The sequence below is a fragment of the Dendrobates tinctorius genome, unplaced genomic scaffold (genome assembly GCF_039654945.1).
Source record: "Dendrobates tinctorius isolate UK_male_01 unplaced genomic scaffold, ASM3965494v1 ptg000162l, whole genome shotgun sequence".
NCBI lineage: Eukaryota > Metazoa > Chordata > Amphibia > Anura > Dendrobatidae > Dendrobates > Dendrobates tinctorius.
In genome coordinates this window covers 18,881,425-18,907,297 of record NW_027361829.1, presented here as the reverse complement: position 1 = coordinate 18,907,297, position 25,873 = coordinate 18,881,425, and the positions used below count along the sequence as shown (strand labels likewise).

Here is a 25,873-nt window from a genome sequence, read left to right as displayed (position 1 = left end):
ATACCATATTTTGCGGACTATAAGACACACTGAACCATAAGACGCACTCCAAATTTTGAGAAGGATATTAGGAAAATGTTTTTAAAATAAAATGCTGGTGTGTCTTATATTCACATCTTACAGTTGCTTACCCAGGGGTCAGCGCCGGTGAAGCGAGGTCACAGGAGGCAGGGTTGCTGCTTCAGGAGGCCGGCTGTGGTAGTAGTGGGGTGATGCTGAGTGCCCCAAGCTGGGAGAAGAGGGTGCTCTGGCACTACGGGCCCTGGGCTCTCCTAAGATGTCAGCGCTGAACGGAGTCCTCCTTCCCTTTGATTTATCTGCTGTAGAAGATAAATATAGAAGTATGCTATATTGAACTGTGGAATGAGTTATTTATTTCTTACAAATTTATTATACATAGCATTTAATACCATTCGCACTTTCAGAAAAATGGGTGACATTTTGTTGAATTGTAGAGGACCGGGAGAGGGGTTGGAAAAATAATGTGATACTCGCCTCGTCACTCACCTGTCCCAACACAGCTGTCTATCTGCTCCTACACTCTGTCCAGCCTCTCTCCACCTTACTTTGGCGCATGATGGCCTCTTCAAGCATCTTCATCTCGATCCACGTTGTAACATCACAAAGTGCATTGACAGAGGTCTGCTCAATGCCTCTGGTGGAACATAGTAAAGATGCTCCAAGAGGATTTTATGTAGGAGAAAGCATGGAAAAAGAGGCCTAACAGTGTAGAATACTAGACAATCAGCAGTGGTGGAACAAATGAGCGGTGTGGTGAGTATCAGTTTCTTTTTATGTACAACCTATGTTTATTATGCACACTTGGGCAAAGTGTGGCCTGCAGGCCACAAGCTGCACTTAGTTAGCTCTGGTGTAGCTGGGTCGCCCTCCCAGGGCTGTGGGGTACTCGGTACCGGGTCGGTCTCTCTCAGAGGGAGGTGTCACAGCAGCGGTGACCCGGTCCGTGGCCCTGGGCGCCCATGTAAAAGGGGTGGAGTGGTGGAATAAAGTTTATGATTGATTCGTGACACCACCTGTGGTATTCGGCAATGAAGATGTTAAGCCGATGCTGCAGACAGATCCTCTGGGACAGATGGTGTGGTGCAGCAATGATGGTGTAGCCCTCCACAGGCAGGGCTGTAGTCCCAGGGCAGTGTAGATCGGTGTTAGGGAAGAGGGTGCAGTGTCTGGCACAGAAATGTAGCAGTGCTGAAGAAGTTGCAGAAAGAAGGCAAGGACACAGCGGAATGCAGTTTCCTTACCTTTACTTTGTAAGTGCAGTCCAGGGTCCAGATTACAGATGGCACAGGAGCTGATTAGCCTGGAAGCAACTCAGGAATCTCTCTATGCAGATAGGTTGTGTAGTCTCCCCTAGCGCTTACTTGAGGTACATCCAGTACTGTATTACACTGAAGTTCCTCCTTCTTGTTCCCTCTCAGATCTACTTCGTATGGCAGACAGCTGTAGCCTTCTATCTCCTTTGGCTCACACGTCGCTGTTGTGCCTCCAAGTCTTAGATAGGAATAGAGCATTTACAGCTTCCTATTCCTCTGGTTTCTGTCGCAGGATCTTCAGTATCCATACAACCGTGGAGACCAGGCTCCAGATCATGCGCTATCACTAGGAGTGAGCTCTCTATTCTCAGCTCAACCTCCAGCTTCTCTCTCCACGTCTACACACGTTGCCCTCCTCACAGAACTGGCTAATTTCCCCTTCCTGGCCCTCAGAGAGCACTCCTCCCCCAATTCTGGTTCAGAGCTCCCTCGGCTGGCCCGGAGTGGGAACTGTGTTGCATGTTATGGTTAACTGCTAGAGAGACCCTTCATTGCTTCCAAGCCTGACATCACCCTCCCTGGAGGAAGGCAATGCCAGTGTGGTGACCATACTCCTGGGGGCACCACATTCCCCCTAGTGCAATTCAGTACTCCTGGACTGAAAAAAAAACCATATGAACATATAAACAAATGAACAATTATAAATGTACAAGATTTAAGAAAAATACAAAAAACAAAAGCTCCAAAAATAGTCCTGAGACGATTAGTCCATGTGTCAATGTCCATGGTCCATTCCTGGGCAAATGGTGGACTATGTACAAAAGAAATTTTTGACCACACCTAGTCATGTGGCCCAATTGTCCATCAAAACAAACTCGAAAATTCAAAAAGGGGATTTCTTACAGAGTCTCTGTAGGCTCAAAACTTAAACGTTACATATTTACATGTACAGGTTAACATTTACATTAACTAATTTATACATGATATCTGAGGGGTGGTATGCCTTGGGTACTACGGACAGACCTATGTAGCTCTGGTGTGGGTAAACTGGACTGGGTAGTAGCCATCTACGGACTCTTAGACTCACCATGGGTATGACAGATTCACCACTGGTAAGGCAAGGATTCTCTGACTCCACTGCTGGTGTGGCATCTGCTACCTGAACTTCCTGATTTTCAGAGTTCTCATGAGTTACTTCTTCTTGTACTACCAGTTGGGGAAAGGTCAAAACTGGCACCACTATGGCATTATTCGCTCTAGTCCAATTTGCAGGGAATTCTCCAAGTACAGTGCTGACCTTTTCTTCTTCCTCTATGGGTTGGATGTTGTTTTGCTCTTCCATTCTTTCTTTTAACTGGTCAGGGCACAATTTCAAATGATCCCTTGATACTGCTGCTGAGGTTTCTCCCCCATCCTTACTGATAAGGCACACCTTGGTGTTATCGAAGTTTGATGGTAAGATGGTGTAGGGTTCAGCTTCCCATTGGTCATCTAATTTATGCATCCTCCTCTTCCTTTTTAGGACTTGTTCTCCTGGTGACAAGGGAACTGCAGGTGCATGGTGATTGTAATGCCTTTCTTGTTTTTGTCTTGCCTGAGCTAGACTCTTTTCTACACACTCTTGTACTCTTTGATACTGTTGCTGCCGTTCTGTATCCCAGTCAGCATCTGGTGATGTTACCTCAGGTGTAAGGACTCCCATATCCAAATCAATAGGCAACTTGCCAGGCCTCGCTCTCATTAGGTTGGCTGGAGTGCAGTTGATGGAATTCACAGCAATGTGGTTGTAGAGGTCTACCAGATCTGGCAACTTTTCTGGCCACAGATTCCTCTCTTCCAAAGGCAAGGTCTTCAGTAGGTCGATCACCACCTGATTAATCTTTTCACACATGCTATTGGTCTGTGGATGGTACGGTGTTGTCCTGATCTTCTTGCAACCGCACAAGTTACAGAATTCCTGGAACACTTCTGCCTCAAAAGCTGGACCTTGATCTGTAAGCACTCGCTCGGGAAATCCGTGTGGTCTACAAAAGTGCTGTTGGAATGCTCTGGCTGCTGTTCTTGCCGTTTGATCCTTGACAGGCACAACTACCAAGAATCTTGAGTAGTGGTCAACTATGGTAAGAGCATAAATGTAGCCTGAACAGCTTGGAACCAGCTTCACATGGTCCAGGGCTACCAACTCGAATGGTTGTTTGGTTATTATTGGCTGCAAAGGAGCTCGCTGGCTGTAACGGTCCTTTCTGCGCAGGTTACATTGTCCACACTCCCGGCACCAATTTTCAATAGCGTTCCTCATACCAGCCCAGTAGAATCTCTCTCGGAGCAAGGCTTCCAACTTCTTCCATCCGAAGTGTCCAGCTCTATTGTGGTATGCTTCCAAGGCCATTGATGCTTCCCTCTTTGGGACTACCACTTGCCAAACCAACTCATGAGTGCGGGCATTGATACTCCTCCGACACAGCTTTCCTTCATAGATGAACAGCCGGCCTCTCTCCTTCCACAACTGCTGGGTTTCTTCAGGAGCATCTGACTCTGGGCGTGAGTCAATTTGTGACAGTAGCTCCTTCACCAGGCGGACTGCGGGGTCGCTATCCTGCGTTTCTGCCCAGTCATGATGAGGCAATGGGTTTAGGGTAGCCTCTTTGAAGATAGACCGTCTGTTTCTCACTCCTTGGGCACGTTGGGCCACAATTGGCCGGTGAAAGGCAGGTAACTCGATTTCTTCAAGTGCCTCAGGGTCTTCTCCTGCATCTGGCAGATTAGGCATTCTGGACAGTGCATCAGCTTTGTCATTCTTTTGCCCTGCTCGGTACTTGATGGTGAATTCATAGTTAGACAGCCGAGCCATTCATCGCTGCTCCAGTGCACCTAGCTTGGCAGTTTCCAAGTGAGTCAACGGGTTGTTGTCCGTGAAGATGGTAAACTTGGCTGAAGCTAGGTAATGCTTGAATTGTTCAGTCACAGCCCAGACTATGGCAAGGAACTCCAGCTTGAAGAAACTGTAGTTTTCAGGGTTCCTTTCAGTGGGACGAAGCTTCCTGCTGGCGTAGGAGATCACTCTTTCTTTGCCATTCTGTACCTGTGACAGTACTGCTCTAAGTCCCACTTTGCTGGCATCAGTATTCAGAACAAAGGGTTGGTCATAATCTGGGTAGGCCAAAACTTCATCTCCAGTGAGAGCCATCTTCAGTCGAGTGAGGGACCTCTCCAGCTCCTCATTCCATTCGAATGTAGGACTCTGCTTTCTGGCCTTCTTGGACTGACCCACCAGAAGATTTTGCATAGGAGTGGCTATCTCAGTGAAGCCTTTGATGAACCTTCAGTAGTAGCCTACCAGCCCGAGGAATTGACATACTTCATGGAGGTTGCTGGGCTTCTGCCAGTCCCGGATGACTGTGACTTTGTCAGGATCCGGTGCTACACCTTCTGCACTCACTACATGATCGAGGTACTGAACCTTGGGCTTCAGGAGGTGGCATTTGGAAGGCTTCACCTTCAGGCCAAAGTTGGACAAGGCTTCAAACACCTCAGCCAGGTGCTTCAGATGGTCTTCATAAGTCTTGAAGAAAACAATGACATCATCAAGGTACAACAGGACTGTCTCGAAGTTCTTGTGTCCAAGACAGCATTCCATTAGCCGTTGGAATGTCCCTGGAGCAGTGCAGAGCCCGAATGGCATGTAGTTGAACTCACAGAGACCCATTGGTGTTGTAAATGCTGTTTTCTCCTTGTCTGCCTCTGCCACGGGAACCTGCCAATACCCACTAGTGCGATCTAAGGTGGAAAGATAGTTAGCAGTTTTAAGTGCAGCTAATGACTCCTTAATTCTGGGTAATGGGTAAGCATCTTTATGTGTAATGCTGTTAATTTTTCTGTAATCACACACATTCTCATGGTACCATCCTTCTTTTTCACAAAGACTATTGGGGCTGCCCACGGGCTACAACTGTCTCTGATCACCCCAGCTTCCTTCATCTCTCTCAACATACTTTTGGCAAATTGGTATTGTGTTGGGGGTACAGGCCGGTACCTTTCTTTTATGGGTGGGTGATCTCCAGTGGGGATATGATGTTGAACCCCTTTTGCCTTCCCAAAATCTAGAGGGTGTTTACTGAATACCCGCTCATACTCCTGAGTCACTTGGTAAACCCCATTCTTTTGGTATGAAGGGGTGGAGTCAGTTCCCACCTGCAGTTGCTGGCACCATTCCTCCAGCTGCTTTACAGAGCCATTGTCCTCCACCTGGTCGGATGAGACCAAGGGCTCTGCTGCCTGCATTGCATTGTTACTGACAGTAAGCAGCTTAGCAACTGTGGCATACCAAGGTATTGTGGCCTCCTTCTCCCCACAATTCAAGAGGCGTACAGGTACCCTCCCTTTACGGACATCAACTATCCCTCTGGCTGTCAGGACAGTGGGCCTGCAATCAGAGTACACTGGTTCTACCATTGCCTGGTAATCTTTTCCTCTGAGGCCTATGGCTGCCCGACACCAAATCAACATTTCACATCTGGGGGGTATTGCAATTGGGAAAGAATCACTCACTCTGATGCTGCCAATTTCTCCGCCAGAGAGTTCTACCTGCTGTCTTTGCATCAGGGCTCTGATCTCCTTCTGCAGGACTCGTTCACTGGAACCAGCAGTCTCAGCCACCTGTTGCAACAAGACAATAACCTCGGAAAGACAATTTTCAATCACATTAGTACCAAGAGTCATCATTGGGTTACATTCTCGTCGATCAATATCCACAACTATCAGACCTTGAGATTTTAACTCTACTCGACCCAATTTCACAGTAATTTCTTTACATCCCACTTGCGGTAAAGACTGACCATTACTGGCAACTACTGTGAGTTCATCACTTGGGCCGCGAGTAAGTTCAGAATCAGCCCAATACCGCATGTAAAGGATATAGGGCATAGTTGTCACCTGGGAGCCAGTGTCCAGCAAAGCGTTCATGGGGATACCGTCAAACACCACTGGGAGGACCGGTCTCCCTCCAACATACTTAGCTCGCCAGTTCTTTGGGCCTTGTGGTCCTACTCCTGGCCCTCTGCCCCAGGGGTTTCTCGTTTAAATGACAGAATCTTGCGATGTGGCCTGCCTTGTGGCAGTGACGACAGATGGGACGTCCGTCCTGGTCATAGCGATCGTTGTTCCTTCCTCGGTGTGGCGGGATCCTCTTCTTCTTTAGCCACGAGACATCCTCTGGACTGGAGGCGAGCTGAATCTTCTTGGAGGATACCTGCAGGGACTACATGGTTTTAGCAAGTGCAGCCATACCCTTGGTCAACTCCTGGACCTGAAGACGCAGTTCTGCAGATGGATCTTTGTCCAGAGTCTGTGCATCAGCCTCCACAGGGAAGGAAGGGAAAGATGTTGCTTCCTGGTGGTATGTAATCGCTGGGCGCCTAGAGGGCGCTGGACGGCTGACATTTGGTTCATGCAGCACCCGGATAGCCCTGTCTTTGAAATCAGCAAAGTCTAGGTCAGGGTTTTGTAGGGCTATGATGCGCAGCTGTGCTCTGTGGGTACTGGATAGGAGTCCCTCAATGAATTGCTCCTTTAACAGTCCGTCTCCATCTTTCACTCTGTCTGGGTCAATCTGCTTGACAGCTCGCAGCGCCTCCTGCAGGTTAAGAGCATAGTCCCATATACTGTCCTGCGCTTTCTGCTTACACCCAAAGAATCTCATCTTGATTTCAGTGGCAGTGCGGGTGTCAAAGGTGCTTCTTAGCTTAGCCAGAATCTTTTTAACAGTCTCCTTATCAGTGTCCTGTCAGGCTTGTACTTCTCTCTGTGCTGCACCTGTTAGCTGCCCAATAAGGATGTTCACCTTCTGGCTTTCAGACAGAGGATACACTTCAAACAAACTGCACAGTCTCTCTTTGAAGTCACTCAGGGTATGGAACTCCCCTGAATACTGCGGTAGCCATGCTGCTCCCGGTATGTAAGGCATAGACAGAGGCATTATGGGGACTGCGGTGGTGGGTGCTATTGGAGCCGCAGCCGCGTTGGGCCCTGCATCTTGCGGCGCTGAGGGTTGGTGGGGGCGTCCGCCGCTGCATCGGCGCGTGCCTCCGACATTCTCTTCCCCCCTAGTTAACGATAGCCAGGCCCCGGGGTTGAGCAGGCTTACCGGCGGCAGATTTGCAGGCTGGATGATCGGGGTTCCAGGCCTCTGCTCCTCCTACCTCACGCGCGCTGGCCTCTTCCCGTGCGGCACTTCACTTCTTTGCGCTCTTTGGCAGGCTCCGCCAATGACGGCCCGCCTCTTTGGGTTCCCGCGTGCACCAAGCAGCGGGATAATGGCGGCACTTTCACAAACAGTCTATAGCACACAACACAGTCTCTGGCACACAGAACCCGGGGACACCGGGCTCCATAAATCCTGTTCATGATGCCAAAATGGGTCGCCCTCCCAGGGCTGTGGGGTACTCGGTACCAGGCCGGTCTCTCTCAGAGGGAGGTGTCACAGCAGCGGTGACCCGGTCCGTGGCCCTGGGTGCCCATGTAAAAGGGGTGGAGTGGTGGAATAAAGTTTATGATTGATTCGTGACGCCACCTGTGGTATTCGGCAATGAAGATGTTAAGCCGATGCTGCAGACAGATCCTCTGGGACAGATGGTGTGGTGCAGCAATGATGGTGTAGCCCTCCACAAGCAGGGCTGTAGTCCCAGGGCAGTGTAGATCGGTGTTAGGGAAGAGGGTGCAGTGTCTGGCACAGAAATGTAGCAGTGCTGAAGAAGTTGCAGAAAGAAGGCAAGGACACAGCGGAATGCAGTTTCCTTACCTTTACTTTGTAAGTGCAGTCCAGGGTCCAGATTACAGATGGCACAGGAGCTGATTAGCCTGGAAGCAACTCAGGAATCTCTCTATGCAGATAGGTTGTGTAGTCATCTTCCTAGCGCTTACTTGAGGTACATCCAGTACTGTATTACACTGAAGTTCCTCCTTCTTGTTCCCTCTCAGATCTACCTCGTATGGCAGACAGCTGTAGCCTTCTATCTCCTTTGGCTCACACGTCGCTGTTGTGCCTCCAAGTCTTAGATAGGAATAGAGCATTTACAGCTTCCTATTGCTTCCAAGCCTGACATCACCCTCCCTGGAGGAAGGCAATGCCAGTGTGGCGACCATACTCCTGAAGGCACCACATAGCCCTTGGACTGTGACAGCCAAAGGGCTGAACACAGTGGTGTCCCCCACCACGCAGCCAACCCCTGCCCAGTGTCTCACTGACACTGGTATTTGCATTCTTGGGATGCAGATATTGTGTAAACAATGATGGAACAGGAAGCGGTTAGCTCCCTCTTCCATCATTGAGCCTGCATGTCTGAGAGTGCAGCAAATCTGATGATGTTTCTACATTGTGTTAGCTGTGCCTCAATGCATAGCGCAGACTGAAACAGTGAGGGAATGTGATTAGGTAAATAGCTTGATTTTATTTGGTAATTGACAATACAACTGTGGGAACATAATACTGTGTGAGGGGGCTGTATAGGGACATAATACTGTGCAAGAGGGCTGTGTGGGGATATAACACTATGTAAGGGGCTGTGCAGGGATATAATAATGTGCAGGGGTGCTGTGTGGGGATATAATACTGTGCAAGGGAGTTGTGCGAGGATATAATAATGTGCAAGGGGGCTGGTTAGGGACATAATACTGTGCAAGGGACCTTGGATGGAATATAATACTGCACAAAGGGGGCTGTGTGGAGATATAATACTGTGCCTGGGAGCTGTGAGGGGATATATTACTATGCAAGGGGACTGTGTGGAGACGTTATACTGTATAGGGGAGTTGTGTGGGGACATCATGCTGTGTAAGCTGGCTGTGTGGGGACATCATACTGTGTGAGGGCTCTGTGGTTACTCGTACTGTTTGATAAGACATCATGCTGTGTGAGGGGACATCATACTGTGTGAGAGGCTTTGTATAGACATCATACTGTGCAGGGGGCTTTGTTGGGACATACTGAGTAGAGAGCTCTGTGGGGGCATTTTTTCGGGGAAGGGTACTGTTTGGAGACATACTTCATGCAGGCCTCTGTTTAAAGGGACATTAGACTGTATTAGACATTAGACTGTATGTGCGAACTGTGGGGGTATCACTTTCTGGTGGGAGCTGTAAATATAGGTACAATGGCAGAATAACAGAAGCAGTATAATTTACTGTTTTTTTAATAAAAAAACTTTATAAAAAGCAGCACATTTTTATGGTTTTGATAATCTGCTAGAGGTAAGAATACATGTTACAATAAGCCCTACCATAATATATATTAGCAGTAGCAGCTAATCAACAGACTTAATATTGCTCAATATTTAGTGATAAAAAATAATTTAAGACAATAATAAACAGAATTAAGTTTGATCAGTTGGTTTGTTCTTCACAACAGTCAGTCTTCCATGAGGCCTCTTGGGAAAATTTATTTTGCACCACTGCCCCAAAGCATAATAAGGAACATTTGATTTGCACTAAATAGCTTCAATACAAATGACAGTTTCTTGCCCAATAAAAAATCTTGACAGATTTCTCATCACTACATGGGGCTTTAATTTTCCCTAAAGTTTTGCTTACTTTACACTTCTATTATATAGTATCTTCTGTTCACTCAAAACTGAATTATGTACCTGTAATAAATCTAATAAAAAGTTAACTGTTATTAACTTATACTAATTTATTTTCATAGTTCTAGAATGTAACTTATTCAGTTGTTATTTAGCAAATGTAAGTGTAATTATTGATATTTCTAATTCTACCCCCTTAACGACTGCCGATACGCCTTTTAATGGCTGCAGTTAAGGGTACTTATTCCTCAGTGAAATAAGGTTATAGCACCTCCCAGTGTCAGAAATTCTACTGATCCCAGTGTTGCGATCATCGTTATTCACGGAATAATGGTGACCGCAAAAAAAAGTCTGATTTCCCATTTAATTTCTCTCTCCTCTGACATGATCTAGCACATTAGAGAAGAGAGAAATTTGGTCCCCCGAGCCCCCCCATACCTCCAGTGTCCCTGGACCCTCCTGCACCCCCCAATCCTGTCCCTCAGCCGTCATTGTCTTCTTCTGGTAAGAAAATGGCAGGCGCATGCACAGTATGCCAGTCGAGATCTGCCGGCCGGCACCCAGCAACAATAGATTTCTCCTATTGGTTCATTTTCAGCACTGTATTAGACACTATTACAGTGATCAAAATAAAAAATAGTAAAGCAAACTCTCCTTTATAACCCCCTTAGTTAGGTAAAACTAATAAAATAAAAAAGTGGTTTTTCCAGTTTTATTAGGGTTAGGGCTAGGGTTGGGGTTAGTGTTATGTTTGGGTTAGGGTTGGGGCTAGGGTTAGAGTTGGAGCTAGGGTTGGGGATAGGGTGTTGGAGTTAGGGTTGTGTTGGACTTAGGGTTGTGTTGGACTTAGAGTTGTTTACCTTGGATACCAGCTTGCTCGCTGGTCCTGATCACTGGTGGGTCTGTCTATGTGATAGCTCACCAGTGATCAGCTAACTATGTCCCAGCGATCCCATCCACATCGGATCGTTGGTGGGATCGCTGGGACATTGAAGAGTGTAACGGGGCCTTAAGACTAGATAGTCTCAAAATGCTGCAGAATTATCTGTTTGAGTTTACACCACATACCACTTGGCTTACTTTGTGATGTAAATTAGCACCAAAACCAATGTTGAACTATGCCTTTTTCAGTGAAGTCACACCCCTTGTCAAACAAGGCATAGTGCCTAAAACACATAAATGGGGTGGACATTATGAAAGACCGTATTTGGCACCATATTTCTGTTGTATTTAGCTTGATATTGTGCTCCCATCTTAGTTTTCTTAGTTATAACATTTTTTTTTTTTTTTTTTTTTAAGCACTGGCAGATCCCACTGGGGAGAAGGTTTCGCTCTTTAAAATTGTGGTTTGTCTTCAGGATGTATGGTGTAAAAGGACTTCAGGATTACATTCGAAAGGTGAAGAAATGTAAAATTAAAAGATGCCAATTACAATATTTCCTTTAAAATGCTGTTAAATTAATCTAACAAAGAATAATCAAATTTTTCTTCTACAAAATTTTAAGTAATTTTTTTTCGCAATATATAGTAGAATAGGTGCAGCGAATATTTCAAAAAGTCAACTTTTTCTTCAACAAAATGGTTCAAGAAAATCAGTATTTTGTTCTTTGATAAAGGATTAAACATGGAATGTTTAGAAAGTAGCCAAAACTGGAAATAGACTACCAATATAGGTTCATTTTAATGCAACTGTACTGTCATGTACCAAGTTATTTTAAATGTTTCTATCAAAACTAATTTAATTTAGCTTGGATGTATTACAATATTTTTTTCAACTGTTTCCATCCAATCCATACAGGAAATTCTACTTTACTACTAATAATAAAGTACAAAAATAAGCAACAAATAAATATTTGTCTAGGGACGGAAGCATGGGTAAGGACCAGCAAAGGAAGATGCATCTATTTAAGCATGCCATCATACATCCACTACTTAAAAAAACATCCCTCGACCAAAACTGTGCCGCTAACTATAGACCTGTTTCTAATCTTCCCTTCATCTCTAAACTCCTGGAACGCCTGGTCCACTCCCGTCTTATCCGCTAATCTCTCAGGAAACTCTTTTCTCGACCCTCTCCAATCCGGTTTCCGCTCTTTACATTCTACTGAAACTGCCCTCACTAAAGTCTCTAATGATCTACTAACAGCTAAATCAAATGGTCATTACTCCATGCTAATTCTCTTGGATCTCTCTGCAGCATTCGACACTGTGGATCATCAGCTCCTCCTCACTATGCTCCATTCCATTGGCCTCAAGGACACCGTTAACTCCTGGTTCTCCTCCTATCTCTCTGACCGCTCCTTTACTGTATCTTTTGCTGGCTCCTCCTCCTCTCATCTTCCCCTTACTGTTGGGGTTCCTCAAGGATCAGTCCTAGGCCCCCTCCTCTTCTCTTTGTATACTGCCCCTATTGGTCAAACAATCAGTAGATTTGGTTTCCAGTACCATCTCTATGCTGACGACACCCAATTATACGCTTCTTCTCCTGACATCACGCCAGCCTTTCTAGAAAACACCGGCAATTGTCTAAACGCTGTGTCTAACATCATGTCCTCACTATATCTGAAACTGAACCTGTCAAAGACTGAACTACTTGTGTTTCCTCCCGCTACTAATGTACCTATACCCGACATTGCCATTTCCGTGTGTGGTTCTACTATTACTCCCCAGCAACATGCCCGCTGTCTTGGGGTCATACTTGACTCCGAGCTTTCCTTTGTCCCCCACATCCGATCACTGGCTCACTCTTGTTACTTGCACCTCAAAAACATTTCTAGAATTCAACCTTTTCTTACTTTTGACTCTGCAAAAACTCTGTTTCTCTTATTCTTTCTCGTCTCGACTATTGTAACTCCCTTCTAATCGGTCTCCCTCTTACCAAACTCTCCCCCCTCCAATCTGTCTTGAATGCTGCTGCCAGGATCTGTCATGATACCAGTGCTGGGTGACCAGCACTGCTGGGGTTAATGTTCTGACCTCAGTGCAGACTCTCACCTGCACACCTGGGACCTATTATGGTGGTCTCTCATTGGTTCTGGGGAGGCTTCTTATAGCCTCAGGAAGCTCCCATCCACCGTCAGTTATACTTTTGCCCTTGGCATTGTGTGGTGACCCCTGAGTGTGTTAGTGCTGTGTTCTGGTTGCATGATTCTCTGTGTATGACTCGACCTGTTCTCTGGATATTGCTTTGGATTCTGCCTGGTACCTTCTACATCTGTTTGGTTTTGATCTCTGGTTGGGCCTGACTATCCGTTCTGTCTCATCCCTGGTTCTTTACTGATATCTTGTGTATGACCTTTGGCTTTGTCTGACCTCCCATCTGTTTACCCCTCCTGTACCTCACTAGCCTGTATTGTGCATGACCTCCGCTTTGCCCGACTTTGAGTTTTCTACCTTCTTTGAAAGCAGGATGCTAAGCCCCGCCCCCTTGCAGTCACATGACCGTTCACGTGACCGTAGGTCCTGTGCCGGCTTGCTAAACTTCTACATTCAGGTCCTGTGCATCTTTATTTTCTGGCTGTTCTTGTCCCCAGGGGTCCCTACGGTGTGGGTGAGTCCCTGCTTAGCGGAGGCTGTACGCCGGCGCTGTCAGGACCCTGACAGGATCATATTCCTTGCCAATCGTTACACCGATGCTTCTACCTTGTGCCAGTCATTACACTGGCTACCCATCCACTCCAGAATCCAGTACAAACTTATTACCCTCACCCACAAAGCTCTTCATTGCTCAGCACCACCCTACATCTCCCCCTTGCTTCAGTATACCATCCTACCCGCGCCCTCCGTTCTGCTGATGACCTGAGGTTAGCATCCTCAATAATTAGAACCTCCCACTCCTGTCTTCAAGACTATACACGTGCTGCGCCAATTCTTTGGAATGCACTTCCCAGGTCAATACGATTAGTCCCCAATCCCCACAATTTTAGGCGTGCCCTGAAAACTCATTTATTCAGACTGGCCTATCGCCTCAACACATTAACCTAATCTATCCCTGTGTGGCACAGCCAAACGTTTTTTTTACCATAACCAGGTTCCCCGCATCATGTTCCCACATGCTTTATGCATCCATTAGCCCTCTGTGTCTGTACTGTTACACACTTAACATTATGGCTGGTCCATACAATCAGGGCAACTGTTACCACCCACCTTTCGTGTCTCTCCTTTTTTCCTCATAGATTGTAAGCTTGCGAGCAGGGCCCTCATTCCTCTTGGTATCTGTTATGATCTATGTGATTATTGTTATGCTGTAATGTATATTGTCTGTACAAGTCGCCTCTGAAATGTAAAGTGCTGCGGAATATGTCAGCGCTATAGAAATAAAATGTATTATTATTATTATGGCTGGCTGTTGCTCAAACAGACACTGTTCTTTTTCTAATATTTATTGCAGGATGTTTGTTCATTTATTATTAAAACACCAATCCAGCAGTTTTTTATTATTTCAACGCTGGAGTGGTGCTACTAAAATAAGTACCCTGACCCTCATATTATACTTATCAGCCACCGTCTTCTGCTCGTCCCAGCTGCCTCAATTTTATGTCCACAGCATCTGACTGACCGGAAGTCAGAGGTAACGGTTGCAAGTTCTCAATGCAAGTCTTCGAGGGCCTTGTTCTGGCTCGTAGGCTTACATTAAGTAGTGACTTCCGGATCGCCCAGAAAACACTGGAGAGAACTACTGGAGACCGACTGGAGCAGTGTCAATAAGAGATGAAGACAGCGGCTGGTAAGTATAATAATAGAGTCAGGAGCTTAGACTAGTGGCACCACTTAAGAGGTAAAATTTACAAAAAAATAACGCTGGAGTGGTTCTTTAAATAAATAAAATGAATTCAGATTTTAAAGGAACTTTTAAATGTAGGTTTAATTCTTCCACACATTTTTTTAGCTAGTTAATGATTTTTTTTCATTTAGAACAATCAATGTTTCTGTGCTCTAATAGGGTATTTAGTTGTGATAGCAAAGGTTCCTTAGTTGGGCTTCTCTTCTATCTAAGGGAAGAAATATTTCAGAGTCTGGAATACTTGACCAACCATGTGTTACATGGCCACTCATTGATTTCAGTGGACAATATATAACACCACATTTTTGCAGTAGAAATGTGGATATTCTGATAGCATTTCCAGGAAACAACAGCTGACCCTGGACGATAAAATGGCTACACTTCTGCTGATCAGCGCAGCATTGGACTTCCTATGGTGAAATGTTCTTGCTTGACAACCACATATGGTTATAAGACATAAGCATTTTATTTAAAGGAATTCTAAACATTGAAATGATTGATAAATGTGGTCAAAGAATAGTCTTCAGCCAACTGTTTGTCAGTCTACGGGGCTTTCTGCATGTACCTTGAAGGGGCATTCCCATCTCCAAGATCCTATCCCAATATGTAGTAAGAGTAATAATATTAAGATACCTACAATTAGAAATGTGGTAAAGTTCTTCTGATTCGTTATGCCACTAATTGGAGGTATTTGCTAATATTATTATTATTACTACTACATCTACTATATTTTGGGACAGAATCTTTGAGATGGAAATACTCCATTAATTCTTTATTTTTTGAAATTTTCAGTATTTAGTGCTAAATTTTCTTTTTTTCTACTATAGAATGTAATACTTGCAAACCTGTCTCACAAAAAACCTCCATAATGCTGCATTGACTGAAATAACTATTGTTATATACATAGACTCCCCCTAGTGTACACTTTGATAATAGCACTTTTTTGCATTTATTTATTTATTGATTTATGTAAATACTTTTGAAATTTACATTAGCATGACAAATATCCAAAAATGTAAATTACATTTTTAAACTCTTAAGTAAATACATTTTTGATGTTGTGAAATAATTTACATACATCAGCTTTGGCTTTAATGGCAGTTTACTAATGTGCTTCTGTTTACATATGCAGTGGCTTGTCAAAATTTGGGCACCCCTGGTGAAAATTACTGCTATTGTAAACAGTTAAGCAAGTTGAAGATGAAATTATCTCTAAAAGGCATACAGTTAAAGATGACACATTTCCCTTGTATTTTAGGCATATATGTATTTTTTTCATCTTTTACATATTAAAAATTACAAAATGGAAAATGGTCCAATGCAAAAGATTGGGCACCTGCATGGTTTTTACCTAGTAGCACCCCCTTTTTCATGTATCACAGCTTGTAAACGCTTTTTGTAGCCAGCCAAGATTCTTTAGATTCTGGTTTGAGCTATTTTCATCCATTCTTCCTTAGAAAATTCTTCCAGTTCTGTGAGATTCCTGGGTCGTCTTGCCTACACTGCTATTTTGAGGTATAGCCACAGATTTTCAAAGATGTTCAGATCAGGGGACTGGGAGGAGGACCATTGTAAAACCTTCAGCTTGTGCCTTTTGAGGTTGTCTATTGTGAATTTTTACTAGTGTTTAGAATCATTACTCATTTGTAGAAGCCATCCTCTTTCAAGTTCAGCTTTTTTACAGATAGTGTTATGTTTGCATCAAGAATTTGTTGAAATTTCATTGAATTCATTCTTCCCTCTACCCGAGAAATTTTTCCCCCTGCCAATGACTGCAACACAACCCAAAAGCATGATTGTTCCACCCCCATGTTTAATGGTTGGTGAGATTTTTTTTCCTGAAATTCTGTACCCTTTTTTCTCCACACATACCTTTGATCATTGTGGCCAAAGAGTTCTATTTTAATCTCTTCAGTCCACAGGACTTTTTTCTAAAATACGTCAGGCTTGTTTAAATGTTCTTTTGCATACTTCTGATGCTGAATTTTATAGTGAGGATGCAGGAGAGCTTTTCTTCTTATGACTCTTCCATGAAGGCCACATTTGTGCAGGTGTATCTGAACAGTAAAACAATGTATCACAACCTCAGAGTGTGCTAAATCTTTCTGAAGGTCGTTTGCAGTCAATTTGGGGTTCTAATTTGACTCTCTATCAATCCTATGAGCAGCTCTCACTGAAATTTTGCTTAGTCATCCAGACCTTATCTTTACCTCCACTGTTCCTGCTAACTGCCACTTCTTAATTACATTTCAAACTGAGGTAAGGGCAACTTGAAAGTGCTTTGTTATCTTGTTATAGCCTTCTCCTGCTTTGTGGGCCTCCACTATTTTCACTTTCAGAGTGCTAGGCAGTTGCTTAGAAGAACTCATGGCTGCTGTATTTTGGCACAAGGTTAGAGAAGGCTGAGTTTTCATAAAGCTGGGAAATTTGCATCACCTGACATTTCCTAACAATGATAGTGATCCATAACCCTGAAAGGCTAATTAAGGTGTGAAACCTTGGTCAAAGTTATCTGAGCATACAAATCCCCAAGGGTGCTCAAGCTTTTAAATTGTCCCTTTTTCCTTTCTGTAATTTTTAAAATGTAAAATATATTTCTTTTTGACCTAAAATACAAAGGAAAAGTGTCATTTTTAACTTTAGGTCTTTAACCACAAGGGGTTCATACATCTGAACAACATGCTAGGGGAGGGGGCCCAGGTCAAAATTTTTCACCAAGGCCCATCGAACGCTAGTTACGCCACTGGATATATATTATCACTACTGTCAATCATGCTCAGCTTATCTGCTCAAACCTTTAGAGTATGGTATAACTAGGTATTTTTTGAGGGTAGTCAAAAACAAGCAGAAGGCAGTTCATGAAACTCTGGCTTTTTAGTCCCAAAACATTTTTGTGAATTTTCATTAAGCATATTATCATTTCTTTTTGCAAGTAGTAATAAATACATTAAACAATTAATAAAATGTGTGTTTTTTGAGTTGAGAACAGTGATAAAAATTCAAACAGATGTCAGGGCGCCTTCCTGGTATTATTTTCTATGGATTTTTTTTTGTAAAGTATGGAGCGGTTTTATAGCGGAAAACACATGAAGAAATGGCCGGTTATTTTTATTAATTGCTTGCCGATTTTGGAGACTTGAAACCGCTAAAAAATGCTTAAAAATCTGACTGTATGGACTGCAATGTCGTTTTTCAACAAAAATTAATAGGTAGAGTCTTTCTTGCACTTTCTGAGTGCTTTTTCAGGCAATATTTGGAGCAGACCAACTTAAAAGGCACCTGAAAAAAATGAAAAATGTGGATATACACTAATTAGCACTATGGATGCTGCTAAGAAATCAGGAAAACAACTTGGCAACAGACAAACCATAAGATATGTTATCTCAGACTGTGATAACTCAAATTAAGTTAGTCAGCAATTTTTGATTTGGTGAAGCATGACTTATAGTAATAAGATTTTTGTGATATCACTTGCTAATATTGTATCATGGTATATTTTTCACAGCATGTACGATTGGCACAGGAATTTATGGAATTGGTAAAAAAGGATGATCGGTTTGAAATATGTGCAGAGGTTATTCTAGGACTTGTATGCTTCCGTTTAAAGGTAAGATTTTGTCTTTGTATAGCTATGTCTTGTCTGTGAATGTATTTTCTATATATAACAGTAAAACATGGATCACTCATGTTACTATCAGCAACTTCTAGAAAAAAAAATGTGATGACAAAAACAAAACAAAAAAGCCCACAGTATACCCAAGCGCACTCCATAAACTCCCAGCGCACATCAACTGTATATACTGTATGTAATGAAAGTTGCCAGGGCCATAGTTATACCTCATGCTGCCCTGGGCACTAAACCTGAATATTCCCCATTAAAAGGCCCATTTACACTCACCAATCATCTTCATAGATTGCAGGTTCGTTAATATTCACAAATATTCATTATGACTGATCACAAAGGAAAAGATCAAAACCATCAAGTACCATGCCATGATATAATAACACTCCCAGACTGTTACCAAACAATAACACAATTTTGCCATGTTGCCAACTGCAAAAATGTACCACACCTACCCAGTAAATGGTAAAAACACCTACCCATCGATGGTAAAAGCAGAAATTTTTCAATATACCTCTTATGAAAGATATTCTTTATTCTCACAAAGAGAGGGAGTTTCAATTATATAGTTTACTGATCTTTGTCAAGAATAACCGAAATTGCAGCAGTCTACGAGTTGGTCAGTTTCCTAGGCAAAGAGTGCGCACTTGAAAGTTATTGGTTTTAGAGCTTGTAAGCACTGCTCTAAGGCCAGCTGGATTGCTAGATCCTGCCAGCCTCAGTACCCGTTCTAGGCTGCAGAGGAAAAGTTGCCCATGCTTGCAGCATGGGAAAGGTCACAGTTCGTACCAGTGGTGTGCATCCATGAATCTGGTCTGAACTGTCAATTTTCAGAATATTAGAAGCCATGATAATGAGACAACCCCGTTATCTATTCACAAAGTGGGGAAATATGACAGAATTCTGTAACCTCTGACGTGCAGTTGTGGTGCTTGAATCCTGCGCCGGAATCCCGCGCATGCGTCCTGCACTTCCTCGACAGTCTGTACCTCTTCCTTCTCTCTATGGCCCAGTTCTTGTGCGCAGGTGCTGGCTACAAGAACACTGAATACACGGACGATACTAAAAAGGAAGGAAGTACAGATTGTCCCGCGAGTGCAGGGCGCCTATGTGGGATTACGGAGCCACAAATACACATCACAAGTCAGTCTGACGTGCATAGGAGGTGTGTGATAGTATAATAAAGAGAGGAGGCAGGGATTTCTTCCAGGCACTGCATGCCCAGAGCCTGGAAGAAATCATTAGCATAATTAAATAAAAGTCTATTTCTCCACATCTAGACAGCAACTATGAGGCATACAGGTAAGGCTAGATTAAAATTTCTATTACCTGTATGTCAATAGTAATAGCTTAAAAGTGTCCCGGGGGTGACAGAGTCCCTTCAAACTGAGTCCAAACATAATAGATTTGCAGTTTCTGCACAGTAAAGCAGCAGCAATAAATTAAAAAAAAGTGGATGGGATTTTTAAACACTCATCTTAAAGGGAACCTGTCACCCCCTCCCAGGCGTTTTTAAGTAAAAGAGCCACCTTGTGCAGCACTAATGCTGCATTCTGGCAAGGTGGCACTTTTATTTAGCGTCCCTTCCACCGCAGAAATAATCGTTTTTAAAATTGGTCAGACATACCTGATATTTTACAGGGGGGCAGGTCTTTCCCCCTGGACACAGACGCCTCACATATGTCAGTCATGTCCTGCTTTTGAATTTGGCGCCGCCTCCTCAGCGTATTCTGACGTCACCACAGGTCTTGTTGCACCGCTGCCTTTCTCAGTTCCTCCCCTATGGATCACATGGTGCTGATGTCATCACAGGTCCTGCTGCACCACTGAAAGAATATTACAGTGCAGGCGCAAGAAAAAGAAATGAACGCTGAGGAGGCGGTGCCAAATTCAAAAGCTGGACATGACTGACGTATGTGAGGCGTCTGTGTTGAGGGGGGAAAGACCTGCCCCCCTGTCAAATATCAGGTATGTCTGACCAATTTTAAAAACGATTATTTCGTCGGTGGAAGGGACGCTAAATAAAAGAGCCACCCTGACAGAATGCAGCATTAGTGCTGCACAAGGTGGCTCTTTTACTTAAAAATGCCTGGGGGGGTGACAGGTTCCCTTTAAAGTAGAAAAATGGAAAAATCTGCATGAAAATCAGAGTTAGGTGTGAAACTTTACATACATCTTCTTCCTACCTGTGAAATGACTGTACGTTGCACATGTTATCAGTGAATACCATGCTGTATAAATTGTGTGCCGTTTAACCTGTGTATGTAGCCTTTATGCATATAACTTGTAACACAGATATAATATTTTTTCTCTGAAATATTTAGTGTTCTATTTGTTCTTGACTAGACCTTTATACTTTCAGTTTTTATGCGTGGCTGTTTGACCACAAACATGCTTCCCCACATGAGGATAATGCAGTGATAGACACAGACATGGTAGGGTTAAATTTAAAGTAGTTGGAATGAGGCAGAAAATCATATCAGTCAGTCTCTCATATGGTAAATGGGTACAAAACAAGCAAAGAACAATTTTGACTAAAAAAATGGTGTTTAGTCTTCAGATCTGAGGTACTGAGCAGGGGCATACAAAGAAATCAAAAGACCCTGAGAATAGCCTCAAACAAGAAACACAGAGACCCCAACCACCCGGGTCTAAGGGAAGCCTATGAAATGATACAAAGGCAGTACAAAACCATCCTCAGGAGGAAGAAGCAAAGTTACATCTCCACCAAACTTAACCAACTCCAAGATGCCCTCCAAGAAAACTCCTTCTGGGAACTATGGAACCACATGGGCACAAAAGACAAGAAAAACAACATCCATATCTAAAATGGCGACATCTGGCTCCAGTACTTCAGAGACCTCTATAAAGACATTCCAAAGGAAGAACTAAGCCAAGAACAGGAAAGCATAATGGCAAAACTAAAATCAATGGAGAAAAAAGTAAAAAATTTCCAAAACCCCGTGGATACACCTATTACATTACAGGAAATAGCAGAGAGAATCTCTTCCATAAGATGTAGAAAAGCCAGAGGCCTGGATGGAATCCTACCAGAAATGCTGATTTACAGCCCACCAGAAATACAGGCCGCAATGGTTAAACTCTTCAGTATTGTGCTAAGTGCCGGCTACTTCCCTCGTACCTGGAACCATGGCCTCATCACACTCATCCACAAGACAGGTATGACCCTGCCAACTACAGAGGCATATGTGTCAGCAGCAACCTGGGAAAACTGTTCAACAGCATCCTGAACAAGAGGATCCTCAGTTTCCTCACCAAGCACAACGTCCTTAGCAAGAGCCAAGCAGGGTTCATGCCAAACCACCGCACTACTGACCACATCTACACCCTGCACAGCCTCATTCAGAGACATGTCCACAATACAAAGAACGGGAAGATATACACCTGTTTCGTGGACTGTAAAAAGGCTTATTCCTGAAAATGCTGGAGAGCGGAATAGGAGGAAAGACCAACAATGTTATCAAAAGCTCCTACACCGAGAACCACTGCAGTGTGAGTGTGAACGGCAGAAGAACGGCCTATTTCCAGCAGAGCCGGGGAGTCAGACAAGGCTGCAGCCTAAGCCCAACGCTCTTCAACATTTACATCAACGAGCTGGCTACCGCTCTGGAATCTTCCACAGCCCCAGGTGTCACCCTCCACGATGCGCAGGTGAAATTCCTGCTATATTCAGATGACCTGCTGCTTCTGTCACCAACCGAGAAAGGCCTCCAAACAACCTGAAAATCTTAGAGAAATTCAGCTCCTCCTGGGCACTACCGGTCAACCTACAGAAAACCAACATCATGGTGTTCCAGAAGAGAAAGAGAAAATCAGACCAGAACCCTTAATTTGTCCTCAACAACTGCGCCCTTACAGGAACGGACAAATATACCTACCTGGGCTTAGAGATTCACCAGTCAGGGAGCTTCAACAAGCCATAGAGACCCTGAAAGACAAGGAAACTCTACCATCTGAAGCTACCAGTAAGGGTCTGGTTAAAAATCTTTGACTCTATCATCGCCCTAATCCTCCTGTATGGCAGCGAAGTCTGGGGTCCTCACACCTACCCAGAATGGACAAGGTGGGATTCAAGCCCAACAGAAATATTCCACCTGGAATTCCGCAAGCACCTTCTCCAAGTCCATTGGAGCACCTCCAACAGTGCTCACCTACGTAGGAGCAATCCAAGCTCCCATCACCATAAAGCCCTGACACATGTAGGTGAAACAGAAAAAACAGTACCCTTGGAACAGCTCACCCAAACCCAACCTGACCAGAACACCAATCACAACACCCTGACAAAAGCCAGAATCAGGAAGATGGTAGACGAAGGCAAGGAGAGGTATATAAGTGACTGGAAGAACGACATCATCAGCTCACAGAAACTGAACATGTACCGGAGTGTACAGAGAGACTACAGACTGGCCCCATATCTGGAGAAACTCCCAGAGACCGCAAGATCCTGAGCCGATATAGACTCAGTGCCCACAGTCTGGCCATCGAATCCGGCCGACACAGGCAGAGCTACAAGCCCAGGGAGGAAAGACTGTGCCAACACTGTGACCAGGAGGCCCTGGAGGATGAGACCCACTTCCTGCTACACTGCCCCAAATACTCAGCAGTGAGGGACACTCACTTCAGGAGACGCTCACATCTCTTCCTGGATTTCATCACCATGAAGGAGGAAGAGAAAACATATATCCTGCTGGGGGAAGAAGAGAGAGCAGTGGAGATAGCAGCGCAATATGTGACCGAATGTCATAGACTGCGAGAAAGAGAACTATGATATGCCATGGACTTCTATGGCCCCCACCCTGGATCTGCCCCATGCCCCCCATTCACCTTCCCTATGCCATGGACTTCTATAGCCCCACCATGGATCTGCCCCATCCCCCCATCCACCTTCCCTATGCCATGGACTTCTATAGCCCCCATCCATCTTTCCTACAGCCCCTACCCAAAATCCCTACAGTCCCTATCCCTAATCCCTTTTGTACACTTGCTTTGGCAAAACTAATGTGTATTTAGTCCTGCCAATAAAGCTTATTTGAATTTGAATTTGAAATCATGGGGCTCCATAGCAGTTCTAATTGCACCATCCTCCCATAAAAAATAATATTCAGCAAGGTCACATAAGAGCATATTTTACAACTTTGCAGCAGTTACAAAGTATTTTTCCTCCTACTGAAGCCTTAGATTGCCCTTTCATTGCCCCCATATGAAGCCAATAAAATGCCACACAAACACTGTATGATACCCCCACAGTGAATTCCTCAATAGTACCCTCTACATGCACAATATGATGACCCTACTGTACCACACCACAACTCTCCCAGTAAAGTATGATGACCCCAACACAGTATGATCCACCAAATGTGACCCCCAACACAGCCCTCCATGAAGTATAATGGGCCTACATACAGTCTAATGGCACCACACCTCATCTCATTGTATAATGCCCCCTCTAGCCCTCCAAACAGTATAATGCCCCCACACAGCCTTCTAAATATTATAATGGCCACCAAACAGCCCTCCAAATATTATAACCATCCCCACATAGCCCTCCAAATATTGTAATGGCCCTACATGGCCCTCCAATTATTATAATAGGCCCCACAAAACCTTCCATATAGAATAATCGGTCCACTAATCCTCTATATAGTATAATACCCTCCCCATAGTCCTCCATATAGTACAATGACCTCCCCATAATCTTCCATTTAATGTACTCCCCATAGCCATTCATATACAATAATGCACCCTCATAGTCATTCATATAGAATAATGAACCCCATAGTCCTCGATATAGTATACTTCAATCACCATAGGGCTGCATATATTATAATGCACCACATAGTCCTCCTTACAGTATAATGCACTCACCATAGGCTTCTGTATAGTGTAAAGCACTCCCCATAGTCCTCCATATAGTATAATGCACTCTCCATAGTCCCCCATATAGTATTATGCACCCCATAGTAATCCATACAGTATAATGCATCCCACAGTTCTCCATATTGTATTATGCACCCATTAGTCCTCCATACAGTATAATGCAGTCCCCATAGTCTTCCATATAGTATAATGCACTCCCCATAGTGCTCCATATTGTATAATGCATATAGTATTGTATAATCCGAACATCCCCATAGTCATCCACTGGGCCTGTGTCAGCACCCACGCAAGTGCTGAGGCCCTAAGTAGATGAGGGGGACCCACTTACCATTGGGACACCTGCTGCTATATGGGCCCAGTGCCAGTGCCCGCGAGTGGGCCTTTCCCGCTTGCTCAGGACCCCGGTACTTGCAATACTTATCTCTCCCCATTTCTCTACTGCGGTGTCTTCCACATCTTCTGACTCTGTGACTTTCAGGTCAAAGGGTGTGATGACATCACTACTGTGCGCCCTCTGTTCTGAACAGTCACAGTGCAGAGAGATGGAAGACAGCAAGGCAGAGGAGTACGGGCCTGTGGCCAGCAAGGGAAGGTAAGTGTTTCTTTTTTTATAATGTTTCGAGCAATATATTGAGCCCATTATGTATGGAGCATTATATGGGTCACATCATATACTGGAGTATTATATGGAGCCCATTATATGAAGCAATATATGTGGCCCATCAAATACTGTATAGAGCATAAAATGGGGCCCATTATATACTGTATGGAGCATTATATGTGGCTCATCATATACTATATAGAGCATTATATGGGGCTATCAAATGCTGGAGCATTATATGGGGCCCATTATGTATGGAGAATTATTTGGGGCCTATCATATACTGTATGGAGCATTATATGGGGTCCATCATATACTGGAGCCTTATATGTGGCCCATTATATATGGAGCATTATATGGGGCCCATCATAAACTGTATGGCGCATTATATTGGGCCCAATATGGAGCAATATATCAGGCTCATTATACTGTGTGAAGCAATATATGGGGCTCATTTTTTATAGAGCATTATACAGGGCTCATTACACTGTATGGGGCATTATATGATGCTCATTATACTGTATGGAGCAATATATGGATCTCATTATTCTGTATGGAGCAATATATGGACTCATTATTTTGTATGGAGCAATATATGGGGTCCATTTTTTGCTTGGAGAAATATTTGGGACTCAATTTACTGTATGGAGCAATATATGGGGTTCACTATTCTGTATGGAGCACTATGTGGTGCCCATAATACTGGATGAAGAAAAAAGAGTGCGGTCAAGCGGAGTGCTGGGAATACAGAAAACGGCAAAGGATTAATATAAATATACAGACCTTTATTTAGAATGCTAAACACACAACACGTTTCAGCGGCTGAATACCACCTTCATCAGGTCTGGCGCCAGGACCAACGAGATGCTGTGAGGGCACCGGGACCAATGAGATGCTGCGAGGGAGCGTGGAAGGTGAGTAGGATGTGTTTTTTTTTTTTTTTTTAGGAGCCATGCATACCAGGACAGTAAAGGGGGAGTCATGCATACCAGGATAGGATAAGGGAGCCATGCATACCAGGACAGGACGGTGGAGCCATGAATACCAGGACAGTATGGGGGAGCCATGCATACCAGGACAGTACGGGTGAGCCATGCATACCAGGACAGGGATGAGGGGACA

General features: G+C 44.1%; 1 protein-coding gene across 2 annotated transcripts in view; it reads left to right on the top strand.

Moving 5' to 3' along the window:
• Positions 1-25,873, top strand: part of DDC (dopa decarboxylase) — a 402,495-nt gene that overhangs the window by 320,150 nt on the left and 56,472 nt on the right. For both annotated transcript variants that reach the window (XM_073549875.1, XM_073549874.1), the window contains exons 12-13: positions 11,147-11,245; positions 18,136-18,237. In XM_073549875.1, the coding sequence (XP_073405976.1) occupies positions 11,147-11,245; positions 18,136-18,237 (201 nt within the window). The remainder of the gene's footprint in view (positions 1-11,146; positions 11,246-18,135; positions 18,238-25,873) is intronic.